The sequence below is a fragment of the Patiria miniata genome, unplaced genomic scaffold (assembly GCF_015706575.1).
Source record: "Patiria miniata isolate m_02_andy unplaced genomic scaffold, ASM1570657v1 HiC_scaffold_1, whole genome shotgun sequence".
Classification (NCBI taxonomy): Eukaryota; Metazoa; Echinodermata; class Asteroidea; order Valvatida; family Asterinidae; genus Patiria; species Patiria miniata.
The window spans coordinates 23,367,751-23,390,597 of record NW_024037047.1 but is presented as its reverse complement, the minus strand read 5'-3'; the positions used below and the strand labels follow the sequence as shown (position 1 = coordinate 23,390,597).

Genomic DNA, 22,847 nt, shown 5'->3' with positions numbered 1-22,847 from the left:
AAAGGTTCATCCGAAGGCCTTGGGACTGGAGGACTTGTGAATAGATGGACTCGACCATTCCTACTACAGACTCTTATAAACCACGCGTTATTAATCAACTCGAAATTGGTTGTCTTAAATTACATGCATAACATTGCTGTCTGTGACTTGGCTTATAGACAAGCAAAAAAGGACATGAAACTACACCTTCAGCCTCTTTCTTGCACAGGTACTGGTAGGCTTCCCGAGCCGCGCACGCAACATCGACCCAGTTGGCAGACGTGCTGAAATCTTCTAGTTTGATCATTGTGCAACTCTCCAAGGCCCCTCCGTTGGGCGAATTGTACTCAAACCGCTCACTCTCTTCTTCTTCTTCCTCCTCCTCCCTACCGGATCAAAAAAATAACAGCCATTAATGTTATACCTGTGTCTTGAATACTGTTCTTTGTCATTGGCCTAAAACGATCGCGTGTGACTATACCTCATTAATATTCATCAGGTAACCGCGGCATTTCATTGGTCAGCAATGCAAACGTGTGAAAGTGTTTATTACTATACCTCATACATATTTATGACCGAGAGCCGAACTCTCACTGGTCAATTCACCATCACTTGCCAGATGTTATTCTTGCTGTTTACCAAACGCGCGCGCGAGGATTTTCGCACAGGGTAAATACGCATGCGTAGTAGACTGTCAGTCTACTACGCATGCGCTTTACAAAGCAATCGAAAAACTGTCTCAAGGGTGAGGTACGCACGCGCGAACATCGCCCACGAGCTCAATGATGCTGGGCTGGGAGAAAATGTATGGACAATAATAAAGATGCCTCATTGTACAAAAGAAAGTTGTACACCAACAAAATGTATTTACAAAGTAGTTACTGTATTGCAAACGAACCGAACCAGTGACGTCGAGCAACAATATTATTTTGGTGAGCTGTACAAGTTTCTCCGAAAATTCTGTTTGAGGTGCACATGTTTTATATAAACAAAATCCGTAACCGAATATGTATGAGGTATAGTAAAACAAAAATAATATGGTTTATTTCGAGTGGACAGTCGATATTAGCTCTCCTCCGTATTGGAAGTTGACAAACTAGTTCCCGAGGCGAAGTTTGTCAACTTCCAAAACCTCGGGGAGCGAATATCGATTGTCCACCCTCAAACCATGATATATTTGTATACTATCACCCGCGTCTTCGTACGCGCGCGTGACGCGCAAAAACCAATGAGGTACTATCAGGCACCTGGGTCACAGCTTTAGATTTGTTCCAGTACTGTGTTATCTCTTTACCAACGACGCATGTGCTTTACATGCGTACCGTGGAGAACGAACACCAGGGAGGACAGTTGCACGTGCCAGTCCATTACGGCATACATCAAAATGGTGATCGGTACGTGGTGCTCGCTCTGCAAGTTTTAACTGAGGAGGAACTGGGTGAAATTTTACACAATAATAATAAATACAGTGTTTTGTGTGAATGTTAAAGCATGGTGGAATGGAAGAATGAAATACCGCAGCTGCCTGATGAATATTTATGAGGTATAGTAAAAGAAATACAACATGTTTTTGAGGGAAATAGTGAAAACTAATGACCCCACGGTGTTGGATGATAGGGACTTGGGGGTTTCGCTTTGGGAGATTGTCCCAATCATCCAGCACCTTGAGGTCATTAGTTTTCACTATTTCCCGACAAACCATGTTGTATCTGTATAATGGCACACTCCCTGAGATATCCCACAGGCAGAGTGCTATGACTTTGTGGGTACGGTGTAAAACGGTTGTATCGCAGGTACCCGTGCTATTTGCATCACGTTTTCACACATGAGTGGGAGCAGCGAACCAGCAGACGATCAGCTGTCTCGAGTTGACGTTTGATCAAAATCCAAAGAATCCAAGACAGAGGAACAACAAAATAATTGTTGACTGCTGTGATGTGGGATAAGACGTTTTGAACACCCAAGGGGCGCATAGCACCCGAGGCGAAGCGAAGCCGAGGGTACTATGCGCCATCGGTAAAAGCCTACTATTACTTAGTCCGAGGAACTGGCAGTCAACGATTGTGAAATGTTACACATTACGGAACACATACCTCTAGAGGTATCAACAATATAATTGTTGACTGCTGTGATGTGGGATAAGACGTTTTGAACACCCAAGAGGCGCATAGCACCCGAGGCGAAGCGAAGCCGAGGGTACTATGCGCCATCGGTAAAAGCCTACTATTACTTAGTCCGAGGAACTGGCAGTCAACGATTGTGAAATGTTACACATTACGGAACACATACCACTAGAGGTATCAAGTGCGTCATAAGTCCTGTCACAATAATATTACAAATCCAATCACAATGTCCAGCCACAAGTAACAATGGCTTAACAATTACAAAGGAATATCTTTGGCGAAGTTGTTTTGAAAGCCTTGTGATTTGAAAATGAACGGGATGACTTGTGATTGATTTACAGGAACTTGCACTGTTTTGTAATGAACGCAACCAAATTCTTCCGAGGTGAGCAGAAGGTTGAACACACAGGTTTTGTGTAATCAGACAAAGTTCATGAACAACGAAAAGTACATGTATGTATCGTGAAAGGTTAAACACAAACTGACTAGGTCCATTTGTCAACAATGTGAGAGTTGTGAGGATGGGAACGCAATGGGATGAGAACCAGCGACCTATGTAGCGATTACCTTATAAACTATAAACACTTCCATATTTCAACACTACGTGGTGGAGTAAGAAGTCGGCATTCGCTGATCTGGGGCTCGACGGGTTACTTGTTTAAAGCCCAAGTATGTTTTGTTTCTTCTTCTCAGGGGACACGGTATCGAATGCCCGGTCAAATAGTTATTTAAAAGCACGAGTCAGGTTGGCGTAGTGATTCTTTCCTCTGCTTTCACGTTTGCGACCCATTTTCGATTCTTGGCCCGGCCCACATGTGGATTGGGTTTTCATTCCCTACCTGATCGCATTGTCATTCCCCACAATATTCCTCTGGGGTTTCCTCCCACCTCTAAAACTATAATTACTTCTCATTGTCTCCTCTCTACCCGTTTCTTCAGGTTTGCGAGCTACAAGCCCAGATCGCTTCTGAGGAATACTTGGTTTCATTTAAACACTTGGTTTCATTAGAACAATTAGGTAACAACAATAATTGTATTGAACCTACTGTTATTGGCCAAATTAATCATGACAAAACTTACGTAAATGTCAAAGCCCAATCCGTGTAACTCATGGGACTCTTGTCCGACCAAGTGAATACACCTTGAAGATTTCTGTTAGTCAATCCTGCAAAACAATACCGACAATGTTAATGTAAACATCAAGCCTCGCGCCCTTAATGCTCCATATTAATATTTATTTTTGCCTGAAAAAACCCACAAAACAAATACATCAAGCTGTGGAATTAGTAAGCAATTTGTGCAATGAGGAGTTTTTTTATATCCCCTCCGTTCACAAGTACCCCCTCATCGACAAAGAAAGTACAGTTGGTGGTGACCAAACACATGTTTTTATATGTCTATGCGGGTGACCGACCGACGCCATCTTGCCTGACTGAATTTTGCCGCGACGCGCAGCCGTACCACTGCGTACAAATCCCCTGGTGTACGTGCGCGTCAACCAGCTAAATGTCGTTGCTAGGTAAAAGGGCGCCCTCTTTCTTTGGCGCACGGAGCCCATAGACACGTTTTAACAAAGAGACAACAGAGTGTAATGAATAATTTTACATCATCTTTCAAAATTTAAGTCAAAGGAACTAAATCACAGAAAAAATAGTCAAACTCGGTGATCAAACAAAATGATAATGTCATCTATATTTGTATATCTACATGCACATTAATACAAAAAAAATCGAGACTCATTGCAAAAATGGAGTTTCAATTTTTCGTCCTAAATGCAAATCTGGGTATTAAACGCAACCTACGATTCACATGAGTAATTCAAAGGATCGTACTAGACAGTTTCTGGGCAAACGAAACCCGCAACTCACATGAATAATTCAAAAGATGTTACTACACAGTTTACCCGGTCAAAATTATGACTAACAATGTGAAATCGCTAAATAAAAAAGGGGAAATCCAAAAACAAAATGCATACTACTCACCTATGTAAGTGTTTGTCCTCGTGGTAAACCACTCAGTTGTGAGCATGTGGTGCACATATTCTGCTTCATCCCGGTCCCTCATACTCACAAGCGTGGCGTCTTCTCTTCCACATCTCGTATTTGCGTCGTCCCAGCGAATCTACGTTTTAAACACAGTAAACAAACGTATGTGACAGTTCGTTGTGGTTGTTGCATCATCCAATTCAGCAATGACATTTGTCGCCATTTTTGTCAATACAATTTATCGACACCTTTTTTTTTCAATCAGCGTTAATATCAACATAGCCGTCATTATCGTTAACGTCAGAATTATGGTGGCTGCCGTTATTATTACCACTTTTGTCACAACTGTCACGGTCTTTAATATCGTCACCCTCATCGCTATCATTTTGTCAAAGTCATTAGTGTCTAAATTATGAACACTGCAATCATCTTTAGTAATGCTGCCATTGTTCTCATCGACGTTGTCATTATCGTTCAGTGAAGCACTGTAAAAAATTGACTGCACCCCATGCACCGTATGCAAATGTACTAGCAAATTTTTGTCCCCAAACCATGAACACTTGAGGCTCTTGACAGGAATCTGAGGCAGTTGAGGTTATATTTGCAACAGCACAGAAGTGAAGTTCAAGTGCATGAGGTGTTAGGAAATTGCCTTTATGTATCACATGGTGTACTTGAAGCACATGGGGTGACAGTCGGCTTAACCTCAGGTAAGTGTTTTACCCAACGTTGACACTTCACGTGCATCAACTTGTTCGATTCACGTGTCTGACATGGAGTCACATTTTTACAGCGCTGTCCCTAACAATCAACTTTTACATCGTCGTTTCTCATTATCGTCATCTGTGTCACTTCTAAACTGGTGGCGTGACTGTCACTAAAATGTCATTCAAATGTCAGCTTCGTGCACCACGACACCTAAACACAAAGAGTGATCTCTATGCTACTTTGTGTATGTTGATGTGTTTACCAATGTCTCTGAATCACTTAGCCGGTAGCAGTGCTGGTTGAAGTAGAACCACCCAGTTTCACAGTGATCGCTCGTCACCACAACCTCGCGTCTGGACTGAAAATGTAATCCCTCATACTTTGCCAGGAAAATGTTGTCCGAGGTATCATATGCTGCATGGAGCTCCAACCTGACTCGGTTTTGTTTACTCCGGAGAGCCCCAGTGGGTAGGTTAACATTGCAGAGACGCTCAACGATGGTGTCCGGGTCCAACTCATCTATGACTTCCAGTAATGTAATATATCCGTTAGTGCAAGTGCTTTGTTGGACGCTGGGGATGTTAATATGCTCGAAGACAATCTCCACGAAGGTCCCCGGAGGTGTTTGGATCTGCCATGTTGCTGTTGTAGACGCCGATAAGCTGCCCGGGTAAGCCTTAGTCGCGATGTAAGCGCTCTGGTAGTTGCAAGAGATATCGGTATCGCAAGGTCCGGCAAAGTCGGAGCAAAGGAATGCCGTGTGTCCAACGTTGCACCCCGGCGCATCTGTGCATAACAGAAAAAAAATGTAAACAAGACTAGTCAAACGGCGCAAATGTGCAATATATGTACGCAGCCCGCAGGGACACAGGCTAACCAAACTTGTCCTTTACGTGGAGAGATCTCACATTACACAGTACCGCAGCACCAAGCTTGTGTGCTGGTCTTACGAGCGCACTCAATGTTCATTTCAACCAACAGGATTTTCATGTACATCGTAACAAATTTAGGGTTTGTGGCGTGGTGGTACCAATGGTGGTCAGCAAAGTAAAACGTACGTCTGGCAATTTTCTATCTTCAAACAAATCGGCATGCGAGAGCCTCGCGCTAAGCTTAATTATGATGTGATGTACATGAACAGTTAGCGTCTTCAATGGGAAGACTTTTACGCGCTAAACAACGACTCTAGAGTCCATAAATAAAGACAAATCGATACATCAGTTTCGCCTGCCTGAAAGCAAACCCCTCTCGCTCCTAACACCAACGACGCGGAATGGGAAGGGGGTGGGGGTGGTATGGGGCTAATGCAGTCCTCTACCAACCTTTGAACAAGCTACGGGGGGTCACAATGCCTGTGTTTCTGTTAAAACGTCGAAGGATAGGCACTTAACTCTTTAAATAATTACACAAGTACGCCTGTAGTAAAAACGACTGTTTTAAATCAATCATTTAGTGCACATCCCTTGACCCCAACGGTTTCGTGTAACATTAATAAGACAAAAACCAACCAAACAAACAAACAAACAGGTAGTGTGTCCTCTTCTTGAGGTCTGGCACAGTTTGGAATAAGTTAATAAAACAAATCAAATGTTTGGTTGATAATTGGATACTAGAATCTTTGGTATAATCATCACATCCTTACATTGTAGGTCCCAGGCATGCTTTACCCGGGATCTGGGATCAGGTTTTCCTTTTTTCCAGGTCAAAATATATATTTTTTTTTTCGGAGTCAAAGTGACCCTGTAAACGAGTCAAAAAGGTATCATTTTGAGCCGGATAATGGTCAGGCCCTATAGACCTGGCATATTTGGATTGAATGTGGTGCAGGACCTTTTAGAGTGAAGTGCTATATCTCACCGACTGAATCGTAGTCCATCCAAAACCCGGAATCCCCCTGCACCCCAGTCGTGATAAGAAACACGGTGACTTCGTTTGTGTCAGCAATGAAAAAGGGCAGTGTGCCTCCTCGGATATCGACATCGTTCGCTCGGTAATCGCCCTCTGGAACATTTCCATAAATTACACTAAGTCTTCGGGGGAAAGAAAATAACAAAAAAGAGCAACATGTCAGACCAAAGAAATGCATACATTTTATAATGTTTGTTAAAAAAAAGAGTTCATACTAAACTTCTTCTTTCATTTCCCCTAATAATCTACAGGTCTACTCTAAATCAAGTACGCGTCTGATGTTAGGGTCAAACGAACAAACAAACAAACACATAAGTAAATATGACAATTTTTGGCGGGTGGGGGTGTCAGATTAACGGACATGTATCTTAATAAAAAGTAATCGGATGTATAGTCGAAAGTTGATAAAAAAAAAACAGGTGGCACCTGTTTCAGTGTTTCTTGGAAAACGTGAGGCACCTGATCAGAATTTCCAGAACAAAAAAAATGCTGTTGACATTAGGGTATTCCTCGTGGTTATCTAGATCTCTAGAAAATGAGAACCACCCCAAATTTATATATATATATAATACTCCTCATATAACATGGATGTGTTATTCGCATTAGGACAGGTAAGCCTGTGTTCTCGAAATAGGTCAAAATCCGAATTTTCGTCTAGAGCTGAGATTCACCAAGAATGACCCACAGCTCAGAAAAATAAAATAAAATAAGTACCTGGAATTATTTGAGAGGTCATATTCTCGGAGGCGAAGCCTGACAAATTTGCCTTTCTCCAAACTGATCAGCCACCTGCACCTCGCGTACATATCGAGGAGTTTGTTGAGGATGCCGAACGAACCAGTTGCGTTCGTTAGAATCGACGGGGACGATCCACAATTTGAGCGGCAGTTTGAAGCACATTCTAGCAGAAAGACAAAACAACTCAGTAAATCGGTTAATCACTTCGTGTGTCTGTGGCAGGGCTAATTGTAACATCATTTAACCATTCAAAACAATTTCAAAAGGACTCTGCTTTTTACCAAGGTTTAAAACGACTTGCACCGACAAAAGAAACACCACAGTACTCAAATTACACTTATATTGATAAAGACTAAAATAAAGAGTGTGGCATAGTGTTTAGGGTTTGTGAGTCTCAATCATGGGGTTAAGGTTTCGAATCCATCTTCTGTTCTTCGTATTAGGACAAGTAATAGGGAATTCATTGTGAATCTCAACTAGAGACGAAATGCTCAGATGTTTGAGCTATTGGGGAGTATGCTTACAAAATATATTTTGTCCATGGGCAAGCGACTTCATCCTTACTTGCCTCTTTCCACCCAGTTGTATGGCATAAGCTGGGGAGTAACCTGCGATGGACCAGCATCCCAGTCAGTGGGAGTAACAATATTTTCGGACGTTATATGTTACTGCAACCCGAGATAAACGCTGGTCTGGAGGGTAACATTTGCTCAAGGCAGACTTTACTTCTTTTGTATTTTTTTTTATAAACGATGCTACCTTGCTTTCATAATTAAAGACTACATACAATGCTTAGTGGCCACTTTTATTTTAATAATAGGGCAAACATCCAGTATTCGTTCCTTTCAAATCAAACAACTGTAACTCACCGACGACAGTGAAAAGGGTCTCTATCCCAATGACCGACGGGTCACCGTGCCACGGATGGAATGATGACACATTGAAGACCGCCTGGACTTCCGAGCCTGAACCAATCACACTCACGCCTCTCTTCTGTGCCCCACGGAAGAACGCCCTCCGGACAGATGCGTTACTGTCTGGAAGGATCTCAAAGATGGCGAAAGAGTTCTCTTCGAACTCTTCAGACTGGGGTATTGCCAAGTATGAAATATCGAATCTGCATCCCACCAAGAAACACATAACAAGGAAGAAGAAACAAAAGTCGTAAATTACTCCCCAAAAACTGCATGATTCACAGCACAGAATCACAGTAGCTTAAGACGGAAATCAAAGTAACCCGCAGGGCATAATACGTCAAAGAAGACTGATCTTTGTTGCAACGACACAAAATGTGTAATAAATGAAGCATTACAGACGATACGTAAAAAAAACGAATAATTTGAAACGGAAAATGAAAAAAATGGGTACTTCAGTACCCATGGACTCATCGACCCACTTGGGAATTAAATTTGTAACGATGAGAGAGGAAGTTTGTGTTTAACGAAATGAAACAGAATTGACATTTAAAGGTCATTAACTACCAAGATGTTGCCAGATCAATTTGAACGGAGGGGGGGGGGGGTAGCAGATTTGTAAATATAGTGTGTTTTCTCCATACTTTATCTCAAATCAAAAACGTTGGGGAGACGAGGTTGTGGGAAAACAACTAACTATTAGGGCTCTGCCCAATTCCGACGATAGTCTTCAAAAAATGAATGTTTGTGAGTGCAATGGTAAGAATAATTTCATGAGGTGACAGATGAAATATATTTCATCTGTAATCGAATGAAATTATTCTTTCCATTGCACGAACGTGAAACATTCATTATTTGTTTTATATAACACCTAAATAAATCCTCATCTGATTGGTTGACTTCTAATAGCCAAATTTATTTAAGTTAAAAACTGTTTAAAAGTTCGAGAAGTTCAGAGCTATCATATTTAATTTATGCAAACTGTTCAACAGGTTGAGAAATACCATATTCAACTGTTCTCGATTAAAAACTGTTCCAAAAGTGTAGAACTCAATCAGGTCAACAAGTCCAGAACTTTTATTACCAATTTATGCAAAGCAAGTTAAAAGCTGTTTCACAAGTTTAGAACTCAAACAGTTCGACAAGTGCAGAACTGTTATTACCAATATATGCAAAGCAAGTTAAAAGCTGTTCCATCAGTTCAGAACTCAAACAGTGCAACAAGTTCAGAACTTGTATATCCAATTTATGCAAGTTAAAAGTTGTTCCACAGCGCCACCACCGGCAGCAGTCAAACCGTGCAATGGGAGTTCTATTCATCGTGCAATAGAACTTCCGGGGGGGGGGGGGCTGTCACAGCCCACATCATCCGCTCCACAAACATCAGTGACCGAGTATGTTGTTTATAATAAATGGTTAGTAAACAGTTTGGATCCACGGACAATGGACTTAAAACTTTGTAAGGACAATGTACCGAGTCCTAGGGATTCCAGGGTGCCAGGCTCAACGGTAGGCCCTACTTCTTACTTTGCCGATCTAATAGGAGTATGTGTCCATTTGTGGCCACCTTACTGAATTCTGATTTTGTCTTACCTCACTGTATAATTCTCTGGCAAGCTGAATCGTAGCTCGGTCCTGATGTGGTCAGACTCTAAATGCGGAGGGTAGTGCCAACTGCGAAAATACCCTAAAGGGGTCTCGGCTGTGATAAAGCTGCTCCCATCGTCTAAATCTTCAAGTGATGCAAACTCTGAACACAATAATACCGCAAGAATAGTGAGTGTCATACAACGTAGTGAGGTAAAGCTAATTGACCCATTGCCGTTCGCAAGTTAGCCACGCCCCTTAGAAACCATGTGGTGTTTTTGTTTTTGTATACACTTAGTTTTGTTTGTGTAAGATTTTGCCTGTTCCGCGTACATTTGTATATCATGTAATTGATATTACAAGCTACGACACAATTTACAAGCTACGTTGACGCGATTCTAACGCGATTCTACTGCGATAGGTCAACTGTGCTCGTTTAAAAACATTTCCAATTTCTAATGTAAAACACACATCAGAATTTGAAAAAAAATTTTTTAGGAGAAACATCACAAGTACAGCTAAAAATAGGTAGAATGCCTCGATAAAGTTGAGCAAAGTGTGATAAGACGCCAATCTGGTTTGAGACATGCTATAGCTGTATGTTATTGCGGCATGAGAAATGCATAATTCAAAGGGGAGTCAGGTTGGCGCAGCGGTACTTTCCTCGCCTTCAACCGCTGTTTGACCCATGTTCGATTCCTACCTGGGCCAATATATAGACTGTTTTTTCAGTCCCTGCCTGATTCCTTATTTTCCCCAGAATATTTTCTTTGTGGTTTTCAATCCTCGTCTAAATGTTATTTCTTCACATTGTCTTCTCTTTACTGGGCCCCATGGAAGACAAGTGGATTCCACTGAATGGGCCACCGCTGTTAAAATACGAAATAAATAAACAAATTAAACAAATAAAAGTTAGTCAAGAATTAGATTTTATCACTTGAACGCGTTTATATATATATAAGAAAAAGTTGCGATAATTATATATCATAATTAGGAAGTTCCATCGCAAAACTTTGACTGATTGATTTTTTCCACCTTCACATTAATAATCTTCCTACCCATGATACAGACGTAGGGAAGAGACAAGTTACAACTCCCAACCCATTCTTGTACTTCAAACGGTCTCACGGACAGGTCTATGGCGGTGCAGTCCGTCTCGAAAGAAGAATTCTGATACATCTGTGGAGAATCCTCGCGGAAGGACGGATTGGTTTCACTCAGTGGGAATGCGTTGCCCATCGAGACCCACGTCAGATTCCAAGCTCCGTCAAAGTCCGCCTGCGTGGGAACACAAACTTTGTGTGATCAAAAAATCAATCACTTAAGCCAGTCACGTGTTGTCGCCACAGGTATACCTGTGCATAACAGACCACTCTACAAATGTTTGCACAGTAGGATAAGTTGAACATCTGCACCCACATAATTACCAACAAATACTCATATCATACTCTCAGTTGTATATCAAAGTAAATTAACAGCATTACGTTTTAGGAAAAAAAAACATACGTATGATTGGCACAATGCGTTTAGATTTCATTTCGTGGGATCCTGGCGAGTCGGAAGAGAACTATGAGTATCAACACTTGATTTTCTTCATTGTATTGAAAGGGAAGAAGAGACTAGTTTCAATAAGTATGCACTCTCATGGGCTTCAAGTACACTCTTACAAGTCAGATTTGAATCCGGGATCTATTTGGCCTGACGGTTTTTTTTTTTTTTTTGGGGGGGGGGGGTTAATAATGACACTTTTTTTTCGTGTCCAAATGAACCTGAGAATGAGTCAAAGAAGTGTATATTGACCGGGAAAAGTGTCTGTCCTAAAGAGAACCTGGATTCGAGTCCAACCTTACGGGAGTGTCTCGATTGAAGGACCTTTGACCTACCCAGAATGCATCATCCATAGAAGGTAGGCGGCTACCCGCCCCCAGCGACAGACATGCCGAGTTGGCATCGTGCCAAGTTGCGTTTTTGGCGCCCTCTGTGTAACACCACTTTCCTCTTTGATTCCATGTTGAACCACTGTCGGTGTAGTTACTGCATACGGCTGAAACGGAACAAGAACAAAAAAAAACATGGAAGGGGTTTGCTTAGCCAATGTGTAAAGTCTTACAGAAATTAGGATGTCAAAAATGAAAAAAAAAACCAAAAAAAAATCTGTCATGAAGACTTTGAAGTAGGCGAAACAAGTACATGTATAAATGCATGCCCTAAACAGACCAGGCTTCGAGACCATCTTTCTACAGTAGCTCGTGATCAGCACAATCCGGTCTATATCCTATCAAGTGCCATGTATATTTCTGGGTGTTAGAAGCTGTTGTAGTAACTCGTCTTGCCGAATAACACAAGCGCCATGTGCCCTGTCAGGGTTACGACACAAAAAAAACGTCAAACGCAGCAACCACATGCGTCAAACGCCGCAAACTGCTTCAGCTGAAACTATATTCCCAGTGCGTCGCCGTGCGACCACTCTGAGAAGCAGCGCATACATCTCCAGAAACGGTGCGGTTGTGTACACACACTGCAAAAACTGTAGTGTTAATTTAACACCATTTGGTATCTATATAGGACAACACCAGTACAATTTAACCCCAGATGGTCCTATATAGATACCAATGGTGTAACTTTAACACTGCAGTTTTTGCAGTGCAGTCAGATGGACACCTGTCTTGCGCACCCGTATAATACGCGTATTACTACGCGCGCATTATAAGCAAGCAGTGTCCGTAAAGCTCACACTGTAGCCGTTTGCTGCAGAGTATTCACGCGTTCCACGTTATTAATGACTGACATTGCAACCATGCTGGATTGATGACAGCCAAGATTAGTTAGGTATGATAATACATTTGCTGTCGCAGGTTATAAATGGAATTCCAATTGCATCACCCTTTTACCTGCAGACCTAATGAACACTTACGAATACAATCTTTTCGCGTCTCGGAGTCCAGAACATAGCCCGTCGGGCACTGACACTGGTATCCACCGGGATAGTTGAGACATTCATGCGAACATCCATGGTTCCCCGCACACTCATCCAAATCTTCGCAAAGAAAATTATGACACTATAGTAAACACCGTGCACAGAGCAGAACAAGGATACAAATATAGGCCTAAAGTACATAGAACGACAACTTTTGGTAAAAGTGTGCCTTTGTAATTATCTGATCAAGCATTACTTTGCAAAGAAGCAAAGCTGGAATAAAATTTTAAGTGTACGCTGAATTAAACATCATATAAAAGAAAGTCAAAACTCATTAGAGGGGGTCATAATTATGAATCTGATCGTCTTATGATATCTTCAGGTACATGCATGTAGACCTTTGGGGAGTGTTCTTAGCTGTATTTTGATACCCAGTTTGCTTCCAAAGACTGTAAATCATCCAAGATTGACAACAGTTTATGAAAAATGATGCAGTTAAAAAAAAGTTGCACATTTAAAGAGGACGCGAGTGGAAATTGCTGCGTGACATAATGTCGCACTGCCCGAAGCGAACGGCAGGGAATATCAATCGTACAATACTTAGTGTGCATGGGAGCATGCGAAATTGAATTACCCGCGCTTTGTTCGGGCGCTGTGCGGGCGATGTGCAGTCAATAGGGGCCAATTACGGGCATATGTGTTTACGCTTAGCAATTTCCCATCGCGTAATCTTTAAATTTGCAACTTTTCAAACTGAACTATTGTTCATTAACCGTTGTCAATCTAAAACGATTTACAGTTTTTGGTAGCAAACGGAGTATCAAAACTTCCCAAAGGTCGATATAAATAACGTCATCATAAGTCGATCAGATTCAAAATTATGACCCCTCCGATGAGTGTGGACTGTTTTCTTAGAACTGTAATCAATGACTTAGCAACGTATTACAACCGAATTAGACCACAATTTGGACTAGCCTTTTCCCGAGCCATACAGGATGCTTTTCATGGTCAAAATGACTCGCAATTTTTTTTAGTGTATGAGTTACATGCTTTTTAAACCTTCATCAAGTGCACACCAGACACCTACGATGATTGACGGGCCAGCAGAGTTAGGCCAACAGAATTAGCAGCATCGCTGACACCACCACGGGCCGTTCGCGTTCTGCTATTACCGCGCAAGAGGAAGCCACGTAACGAATCGAGCAATACATGACCAATTGATCAGGATCGAACTTGCTCTTACCGTATTGGCAAACGGTGCCCCTGGAATTGAAAAAGAGGCCGTCGCATGTTGTCACCTCCCAATGAAAATCATGAGCTGTATTGACCTTCACGCACAACACTTCGCTTGAATTGGATGTGTATGGTTTCTGGATACTCGGATCAAAATTGTTGTAAGTTATAACGGAACCGTCTAGCCACGTGTACGACGGCTCATCCGAACTCGCCACTGTGCGCAAACCAATCAGGTAGCTTTGCAACTCGGAGTTTTGCAGGACGTTCATCACAACTTGCTGCATTGGGGCTGAATGGATTACAACTTGGGTGGCGTGGTGTGCAAAGACCGCATCACATGTCCATGCTTCGTCCCTGTTTGCTACGCCCAGACAAAAGCCCTTGTAACGTGTTGTATTCTCGCTGCAGAAATCACCGTGATCTATAATAAACAGGGGAAAACAAACAAACAATTGCACTGGGAATGAAACTGCAAGTTAAGTACTGTGTGTAACGGAAACAACAAACAAACTCCTTATCTATTGACCTTAAACGACGGGAAGACAAAACAATACAGATTTATTAGTCTGTAATGGGAAGAGGCAGACGGCAAATTAAAGGGAAAATACAACATTTGCAAACATACAACAACGAAATGATCAAATTATCACGAAATACCTTACTGAATTGTTAGGGACTGACAGTCTAAAGCATCATTTAAAATCGTGGCTCCTGGTGGGCTGACATTTTCAAGAAAAAAAGTATTTTTCCAACGCTGGTCGGCCGACCGGCGTTGGAAAAAACTGGCTTTTTTCAAAACTGTTTTTAATTTGTCATATTTAGTTATTCTGACTTTTCTTTGCAATTGATCACATACCTGTGAAGGGGTACAAACCTGTTAGACTTATTCGCTGACCTTACAATTCCCCAAAGTGTATTAATTGCTTCGTTTCATCTTAAGTGGGGTAAGGGAACCAGACTACAAGAACGTAATAGGTTTTCTTGGTTTTTCCAGCATCCACAAGCCCAAAACATGAAACAAGTCAGTTAACAATATTTTATATAACATACTAATCCTCCAAATCCATTTATTTCTGAAAATTGCAGCAAAAGCAAATGTTGTACATTCCCTTTAATTGTGCTGTTATGAGCAGACACGTGAATGCAAAACATTGTCGCATGTCGATTTTTAAAATGCTAAGTGAGAAATAGCCTCTTTGTGGAAAACCTCTGGGTAGCGCTCTAACAACCTAGTGCAGGAAGCAACTAATTGTTTTTGCGTCTCGGTGAAGTCATTGACCGTACCATACATGCGTAAAAATACCATGTTAACAAACAAGTATATGTCACCTGATTCGTAACAAGTTCCTATAGTTATATTCCACGGCAGTTAGTGCTGTTTCGCTGCAGTGTGCTGCGCCAATAATTTGTGGTTTGAAATGCTGAAGGTTCCGGTTTGAATCACCGAGGGAATTTTACATTTTCGTTTTTCCCCGAAAAGGGAATTTTCTTCCCTTATTTTATCAAGTCCTGATCAACGACAAAATACAATTTGCCCTTTTGGCTTCTCATTCATGGCTCGGATTTTTTTAAAGGTATGTTTAAAATCCCAGAACCATTCTGTACCAAATTAAGCGTGCGCATTATGGTCATAATACTATTTTATCGAGGTTGACAATAAACCTTGAGAATGAGGTTGATGTTATTACCTGCTAACTCGCATCCAATGACCTCTGCCCGAAGTCCTGGGTACAACGAGCTCCAAGAAACTGGCTTGATCCGGATCTTCCTTGCGATGAACGATCGGTACAGTGTGTGATGGGAGATGGTGTATGGCGAGTGCGCACCCCTGAACGTCTGGCATGTAAGCAAATGGACAATCGTTTAAAAAAAAGTTACTGTCTTCTGAAATGCACATGTCGTTGTATTTGTATACGTCATTCGCCTATAGGAAACTCTGTGACACGACTCAAGTCCGATTTACAAAAATGACAACTATACTACGCCAAATCACTATCCCTTGAATAAACAGCACTTCTCTCTAAATTCCAAAGAGTGAAATCAGGGACTAGACGTTTTAGAGTGCAAATCACTCTCACTTCCGATTGAAATAGTCTGAAATATGAACCACTTCAGTCGAAGCTCGAGTGCAAACTCGATCTTTACGATTGAAGAAATTTCACTCTAAAACGTGTAGTCCCTAGTTTCCCACTGTGGGAGTGAATCTTCACTCGAATGGAGTGAATTTTCACTCTTTGGAGTTTAGAGAGTACGTTACACTATGCTCTCGTATCCATGAAAATCACGTGCCCACCAGCTTGAACGCACCTATATTGAAGAAAAGTGTAGGCCCCCTATGCCTTTAATTTTAAATGTAAAGTGGTAACCAATGACAGGTTCGGTTGTAGATCATTATATGGGCGCTTTGTTGACTTCGATTTTGTAGGAAACGCTAGTTCATGCACAACCCCAGTTACAACAACACTTGGCTACCCGATGAACCACATGGCTACCGCCAAACGCACTGCACGCAGTTGGGTCTTGTTATTTTTGATTGTCTTTGTTATGCTTGATTGTCTTTGTTCCGTGTTGTTTGTCTTGTAAAAAAAAATACGTTTCTACATAAGCATTTTGGTCTTTTGAATGTGCCTCCATATCAGCATCTCCTTATTTTCAAGGTCTTTCTTGTATATTCAACAGCTGAGTGTATCTTTTTATACTTATCATTAATCATTATACTATAGTGTATTTGCTGAATATGAAATATATATTTATTTGAATTGAATTGAAATGAATTGAAATCTGTAAGACAGAACACAGAGGACGCTCAAATGTCATTTAGGACAATTGGGACTGCTGCTATTATTATCCTGATGGCGTATTCTTTTGAACTTACCATTGTCACTCCCTCGTTGTCCACATAAGGTCTCCATGTCTCCGTGGTTAGACCGTCAGCTCCAGCCCTGTCCGCAGCGTACAGTAAAAGGTAGGTGTCCACCCATAAGGAGTACTGGTGCTGCCGCCCAGCCTGCACTGTGAACCCGGTGACCGTGTGCAAGGTCAACAGGTCAATCTGCAGCCACTCGGCACCTGTGCTATATTCAAGGTTCCACCCACTGGATAGGCCTACCCACTGATGGAGGCGGGGCGTGGCTGAGACGGTCAGGCTGGAGCCGGTCCTGTTCACACTCTCGGTAGATATCTGATGGTCTGCGATTCGCCCGCTCTCCATTCCAAGTCGCTGGCGGCAACCTTTACCACGACCAGAATCATAATACAAAGGTGACTTCAGATTTCTAAATGAACAATTAGGCACGTACTGAGACTTGAACAGTTCTTTTTTTTCTTTTGTAACCAACAATCCGCTAATTAAATGCAAAATCACAAGGGGTTATAGTAAAACTGAAAATGTATCGTTGCGAGTAGCATATGCTTATCAGTGTTTTATTGATGCATATTATTTCAATCTTCTCCTTTTGTTCATCTCCTTTTTTCATTAGGGAGCATGAAAAATGATGGGTGTGCGAGATAGGTAGAAGGCTAATATAAAAAAATGCCTCATAAATCCCCATTTCTCGTGGTTGATTCATCTACAACACGATAGGCAATGTGTCAACTCAAATCAAAAGTGTTCACTTGTATGTGTATTTTGGGTCTAATTGAATCACCACACCAAATAGTGATATTAAAAGATAATTTTTTTTTTCTCCAAGGCACCCTACCATTTTGAATGTTACCTGATAGGGATAAACAGCCAACAAGTTCAACCTTCAAGCACGCTATTCCAACCCACTCCAGTATGGTTATGTAGATCGCGGTACACTCAACCGGGGAACTCAAGGTGTGTCGGTACAGATAAGACGCTTGGCTGTTACCACCGATTACCTTGGTTGGGGGGGGGGGAGGAAGAAGGCCATTATGCACCGCTGCCAATTTTTAATTTGATACGCATAATGTGTCGTGTCTTTGATACTATAATTTTACTGGACTAGACTGGCCACTTGCCATGTTTAAATTGTAATAAAACAAATAAAAAAATCATCTTTCTAACTGAAAATAACGTCTTGCACTGCACTTGCGTCACAAAGGCGTGGAGCAGCCCTTGATGATAAAGCACATCAAGGAGGAAAGCTCACTGCCTTGAAAACTATTGAAATGTAAGCCTAATTGGACCGAATCACCCAAGGACTTGCTACACGCTTATTTGCAGTTAGTTCCTCATGTTAACATGGGCTCGTAATAAACTAACGATACTGGGAACACAATAGGAGGACGCTATTTAGTTTGGGTAAACTCTTGTGTATTTGCCCGGCCCTAAGTGGCTAAAAACCGCCCCTCCTAGTAATTATTGTCATCTGTCATCATTATAGTTGTTAAAGCATCCCAGGGGAAACATCACGCCAACTTAGAGAGAAGACAATGAGAAGAAATTACAGTTTTAGAGGTGGGAGGAAAAGTCCAAAAGATATGCTGGGGAAAACCCACGGAATCCGGTAGGGACTGAAAACCCAATCCACATATTGAGCCAGGCGGGATTCGAACCCGGGTCACAGCGGTGGAAGGCGAGGAAAGTACCGCTACGCAAATTAAACTAACTCCCACCTTGCAACACCTTTCAATTGTAATTAAAAAGGTTAGGAATTAGTACCTCAGTCACGCTTATGTCATCTGGCACGGCCACAAGGTTTAAGTTTTTATTCACGTGGCTGACTCGAAATGACGTCACCCTCCCAGCCTCGCAGCCTTGCGTGACAATGGAGGTCACCACGTGAGGGCGCCCCAGACGAATGGTCATCGTGGACTCAACGTAGCCCAACGGGCGCGCCTTCCAGCCGCAGCTCTGCTCGAAGTAGAACGGGTCGAGGCGTGCCGCTCCTTCGGCACAGTTAGGGTTCAAGTATGTGGAGACCCCCAGTTGATTGTCTGCAATCTGACCATTGATCATACCCAGGCTGTTGTCGCAACCTGGTAAGCGTAAATGAAATAAACAATATACGGTGCATTTTCTGCCGCCCTGCGCAAGGACTCTTGGAATCTCTAAACTCGCTTAGCAATCATCAGATAGACTGCGATTTGTCCAGTTCATGACCCGGGGTCAGGACTTCCGGGTGCAAAGGACTTGGGCCCAATTTCTTGGCTCTGCTGACCGTCTTACAGCAAAAATTCCTTTCTTACCATAGCAGCATATTATTTACGGTAATCGTATTTTACGCGTTAGCGAGGAGTTGTGGCTTCTGCGCATGCGTATATCCCGTAACTAAGGGTTATTTGCTTACAGGGTGGGCACAAGCACACAAAACGGTTAGCACAAAACGGTGATCGTAAGCTCGGAATGCTGTTGTTATCAGAGCCATGAAATTGGGCCCTGGTCGCAGGAAATACACGCACGTGTTAATGGCAAGTTACTTACACACAATGCTTTGCTCTCCTTCCCAGGTGTTTGAGGAATGCACCTGCAGTCAGTACGGTGGTGGGGACGAGCGAACGTGCAAATACTAGCGCTTAAAACAAGTGGTCCACGTGAATTCGTAGAACCACCTGTGGATATTGTATAACTACCCTCTCAACTCGTACGATTGAACATTTCAATCTTTGAAGAGATTGATTGTCTTAATTTCCCGATCTAATAGACACAATTTAGATTGAAAACGATCGTTGATATCGCCTTTGGCAGAATCTACGTGTCAATCGTGAAAAGGATTGCAAGCTGTTTCACGCATGCGCATTGTGACAATGCCCTCCCGCATTTTTTCCAGTAGGTGGTTTACTCAAATATCATGCATAATTCAGTTTTCCTTTGAATCGTCGCAAGACACTTAAGCTTTAGTTCTCCTTTTTTCCCCTTAAAATAACATTATCTCAACGATACATTAAAAGAAGAAAAGTAGTCGATGTAAATGAGTAGCGACGATGTGGACTTGAACAAGGATCCTGCAAACAAGAAATAACGACTCGGCCAAACTCCTGGTTAGACGCGTGATAACGTACAGGTGTGAATACCACGAACACCTGTCAACAAAGACCCCTGCGCGCGGTTGCTTTCTGATTTCCAGGGCTCTGCCTTCGACCTGGTGTCGAATTCTGTCAAGCCATCTAATTATATTTTTGAATATTCATGATCCTACGTTTCTGGCGTTTATTACTGAATTTTGATAAGTGATAAATACATATCCATGTGAACGCCGAGCACAATTCTAATAGCTTTTACATTAACTATTAAATATCGCAATTGTTTTATCGGTTCGGGACCACACCTCTCTAAAACCTTTTAGCGAAAGCCTAATTAAAAACGAGATTTGGGTAAAGGGTGTTCTCGACGGAAAAGGTATCATATTTGACGTATATTCTCTGGGTAAATACTTCATCTATGACGACACATAATGCACAATACCATCTGTTATTTATTTTAGTATTTATTTTGTTAACAATTTTGTTAACAAAATAAATACTCTAGGATATAACAGACTATGTTCGTAGCACAAATAAAAAAAGCCGGTACTGCAATGTTGACCTTGGGCTTAAAAAAATGTTGTAACGTCATGAGAGTGGGAGTGAGGTGTTATTACACATTCATTTACAAATTCATCAAACGTTTTTAATATTTTCAGAAGTTCTTTTCACATGTTTTACCTCACGACGAACATGTATCCTCTCCTATATCAGCATTAAGTGTGCACATTTAATTGGTGACGTCATCAAACCGTAAATAACATGTGCGTGCACATAAAATGTAGGCCTATACTGATATTGAACATACCCTAACAGTTATTTTTTTTCCATATTAAAACAAATTATTCTACTCTAGACGCTAAATTTTGTGTGTTTTTTTTCTGTGCGGACATACAAAAAAAACAAAAACAAGTTATGCCCGATTACCCTGCATTTGTAACCCGACAAACGCGAATCTCAGTTTCTTTCATTTTCGTTTTGTTTCTTTTTTGTTTCTTTCGTGTCTTACTTCTGAAGGAGAAGATGGTGACTAACCAACATACATGACATTTGGTTGTTGGGGTGTTTGTTTGTTTGTTGGGTTGTTTGTTTGTTCGTTTATTTTTGTCCTCCAAAAGAGGCCACACAGCACACTCTGCTGTTCTAGAAGACAGCCATTAGATTAAGACTTACCGTTATCTCTGCAACCGATGACCTCAAGACGCAAAGCCACCTGGCCATGCCACTTGGTCGGATTGATTCGAAGGTAGCGAGTAAAGACAGCCTCATCAAAGAGTATTGTCTGAATGCAATTCGCCTCCCTGTTGGCTGGAAAAATCTGTCGAAACACGAGAAACGGGGCTTCAAGATCTCCTATTGAAAACAGTGTTTTCAAAAAATATATCGCAATTTCTTTTATGCATGCACTGCCTCAAGAGTTTGCTTCAAGCTGTAAAATAAAGTATGGACTTGTTAAGGTTTATTCTGCTCTTCCTATCTGAGAGAATTTTCTCGCTGTACAAAGATTGAAAGTGTTTTGTATTTTTTTCAGTGTAGTACGTGGCCCCTTACTGCTAAAGGAATTGTTTGATTATTTCATTCAAAAATAGATACCACACGTGTTTTTTTTAACACCATACAAATATACCACCAAGTGTTCTTTTTCTCACAACTACCAGATATTACTTACAGTTGGTATCTGTACTGTAAAACAATAATATTGAAAGTTTATGGTGTAAATTTAACATCGATGCATCAGATGGAGTTATCATACCATGTTCATTCTGTGCGCTGAATGTAATAGGAGGTTTAAGACGAGGAGGAATGAAACTCGTCGATCTTGAAGAACAACACAAACATCTGTTTTTCATGTAATCTACCTTTGGAGCAACCGGCCCGAACTCCGTCACCGTGTCTGTGTACACGCCCACTTTGTCCCAGACCCCGCCCACCGGATCGTGAGTGACAAGCACTGTGAATTCCTCCACCCAGTTACCATAGTAACTGCCGTTGCCACCGCCTCCTTGAACCATGAGACCTGTCACTTTCATTCTTTCCTAGAGAAAATCAAAATGTTAAAATAACTATCAGTGATTCAATCAATTGGAGCGATTCACGATAAGGTGCGCCCCAACATTTATTTCCCCAAAAAAGGTCCAGGCCTATTTCCAGCCCCACGGGGCGACATCGGTATACGCGACGCATTAGCACGCTTTCAAGATGGCGGACATCCAGGGATTCAGATCGATGCGAGTCGACGAACTGCAGAAATTTGAAAACTACCGCCGTAAATTAATGTAAACACCGATGCTCAAAATTTGGGGTTTGATGCATGATCGGTATGTGAAGGAGTCAATGGCGGCGACTTGCTCAGGAACTAGTTGCTTTTAATGCAAGGGAGTGCATGCGCTGTTTTGCGTATAATTAGGTATTTAAGGTATTGTTATTATTATTGCACAAAGCTCTCTCTCACAATGTTGGTGTCTAGTCCGAAAATTAGCATGAATGCAACATTGACAGGTGGGGGGGTATGGGGGTATCTGTAGATCAAAATTTTCCTGGTCGTATGGTCATGCAAATCGTTGTCTACAGTCGTTTGGCAAAACGCCAGCTTAAGTTACCCAACAACCTTGTCCAACATTGAGAGCGCAAGCCCAGCAATTCACAGCCCCACCAGGTAACTCCTAAAGTGTACAAGAACCCCAGGTCATGTGTGTACAAGAACCCCTAAGCTCCGCTTAGATAGTAACATGACGCCCCCCCCCCCATGAAATGTTCCAGCGCCCCCCCCCCCCCCCCCCCCCCCACTGAAAAATTCCCGGCTACGCCACTGACCAGCGGGCTC

At 41.9% G+C, this 22,847-nt stretch overlaps 1 protein-coding gene across 1 annotated transcript in view; it reads right to left on the bottom strand.

Annotated features, from left to right (window-relative positions):
* Positions 1-18,872, bottom strand: part of LOC119725928 — a 35,444-nt gene extending 16,572 nt beyond the window's left edge. The window contains 16 exon segments of the mRNA XM_038197545.1: positions 187-365; positions 3,183-3,267; positions 4,085-4,223; positions 5,058-5,581; positions 6,653-6,825; positions 7,418-7,604; positions 8,311-8,558; positions 9,949-10,105; positions 11,001-11,220; positions 11,826-11,986; positions 12,857-12,979; positions 14,103-14,516; positions 15,784-15,931; positions 16,971-17,326; positions 17,812-17,959; positions 18,723-18,872. Of these exon segments, the coding sequence (XP_038053473.1) occupies positions 187-365; positions 3,183-3,267; positions 4,085-4,223; positions 5,058-5,581; positions 6,653-6,825; positions 7,418-7,604; positions 8,311-8,558; positions 9,949-10,105; positions 11,001-11,220; positions 11,826-11,986; positions 12,857-12,979; positions 14,103-14,516; positions 15,784-15,931; positions 16,971-17,326; positions 17,812-17,959; positions 18,723-18,869 (3,409 nt within the window). The 5' untranslated portion in view covers positions 18,870-18,872.
* Positions 18,873-22,847: the final 3,975 nt, after the last annotated feature.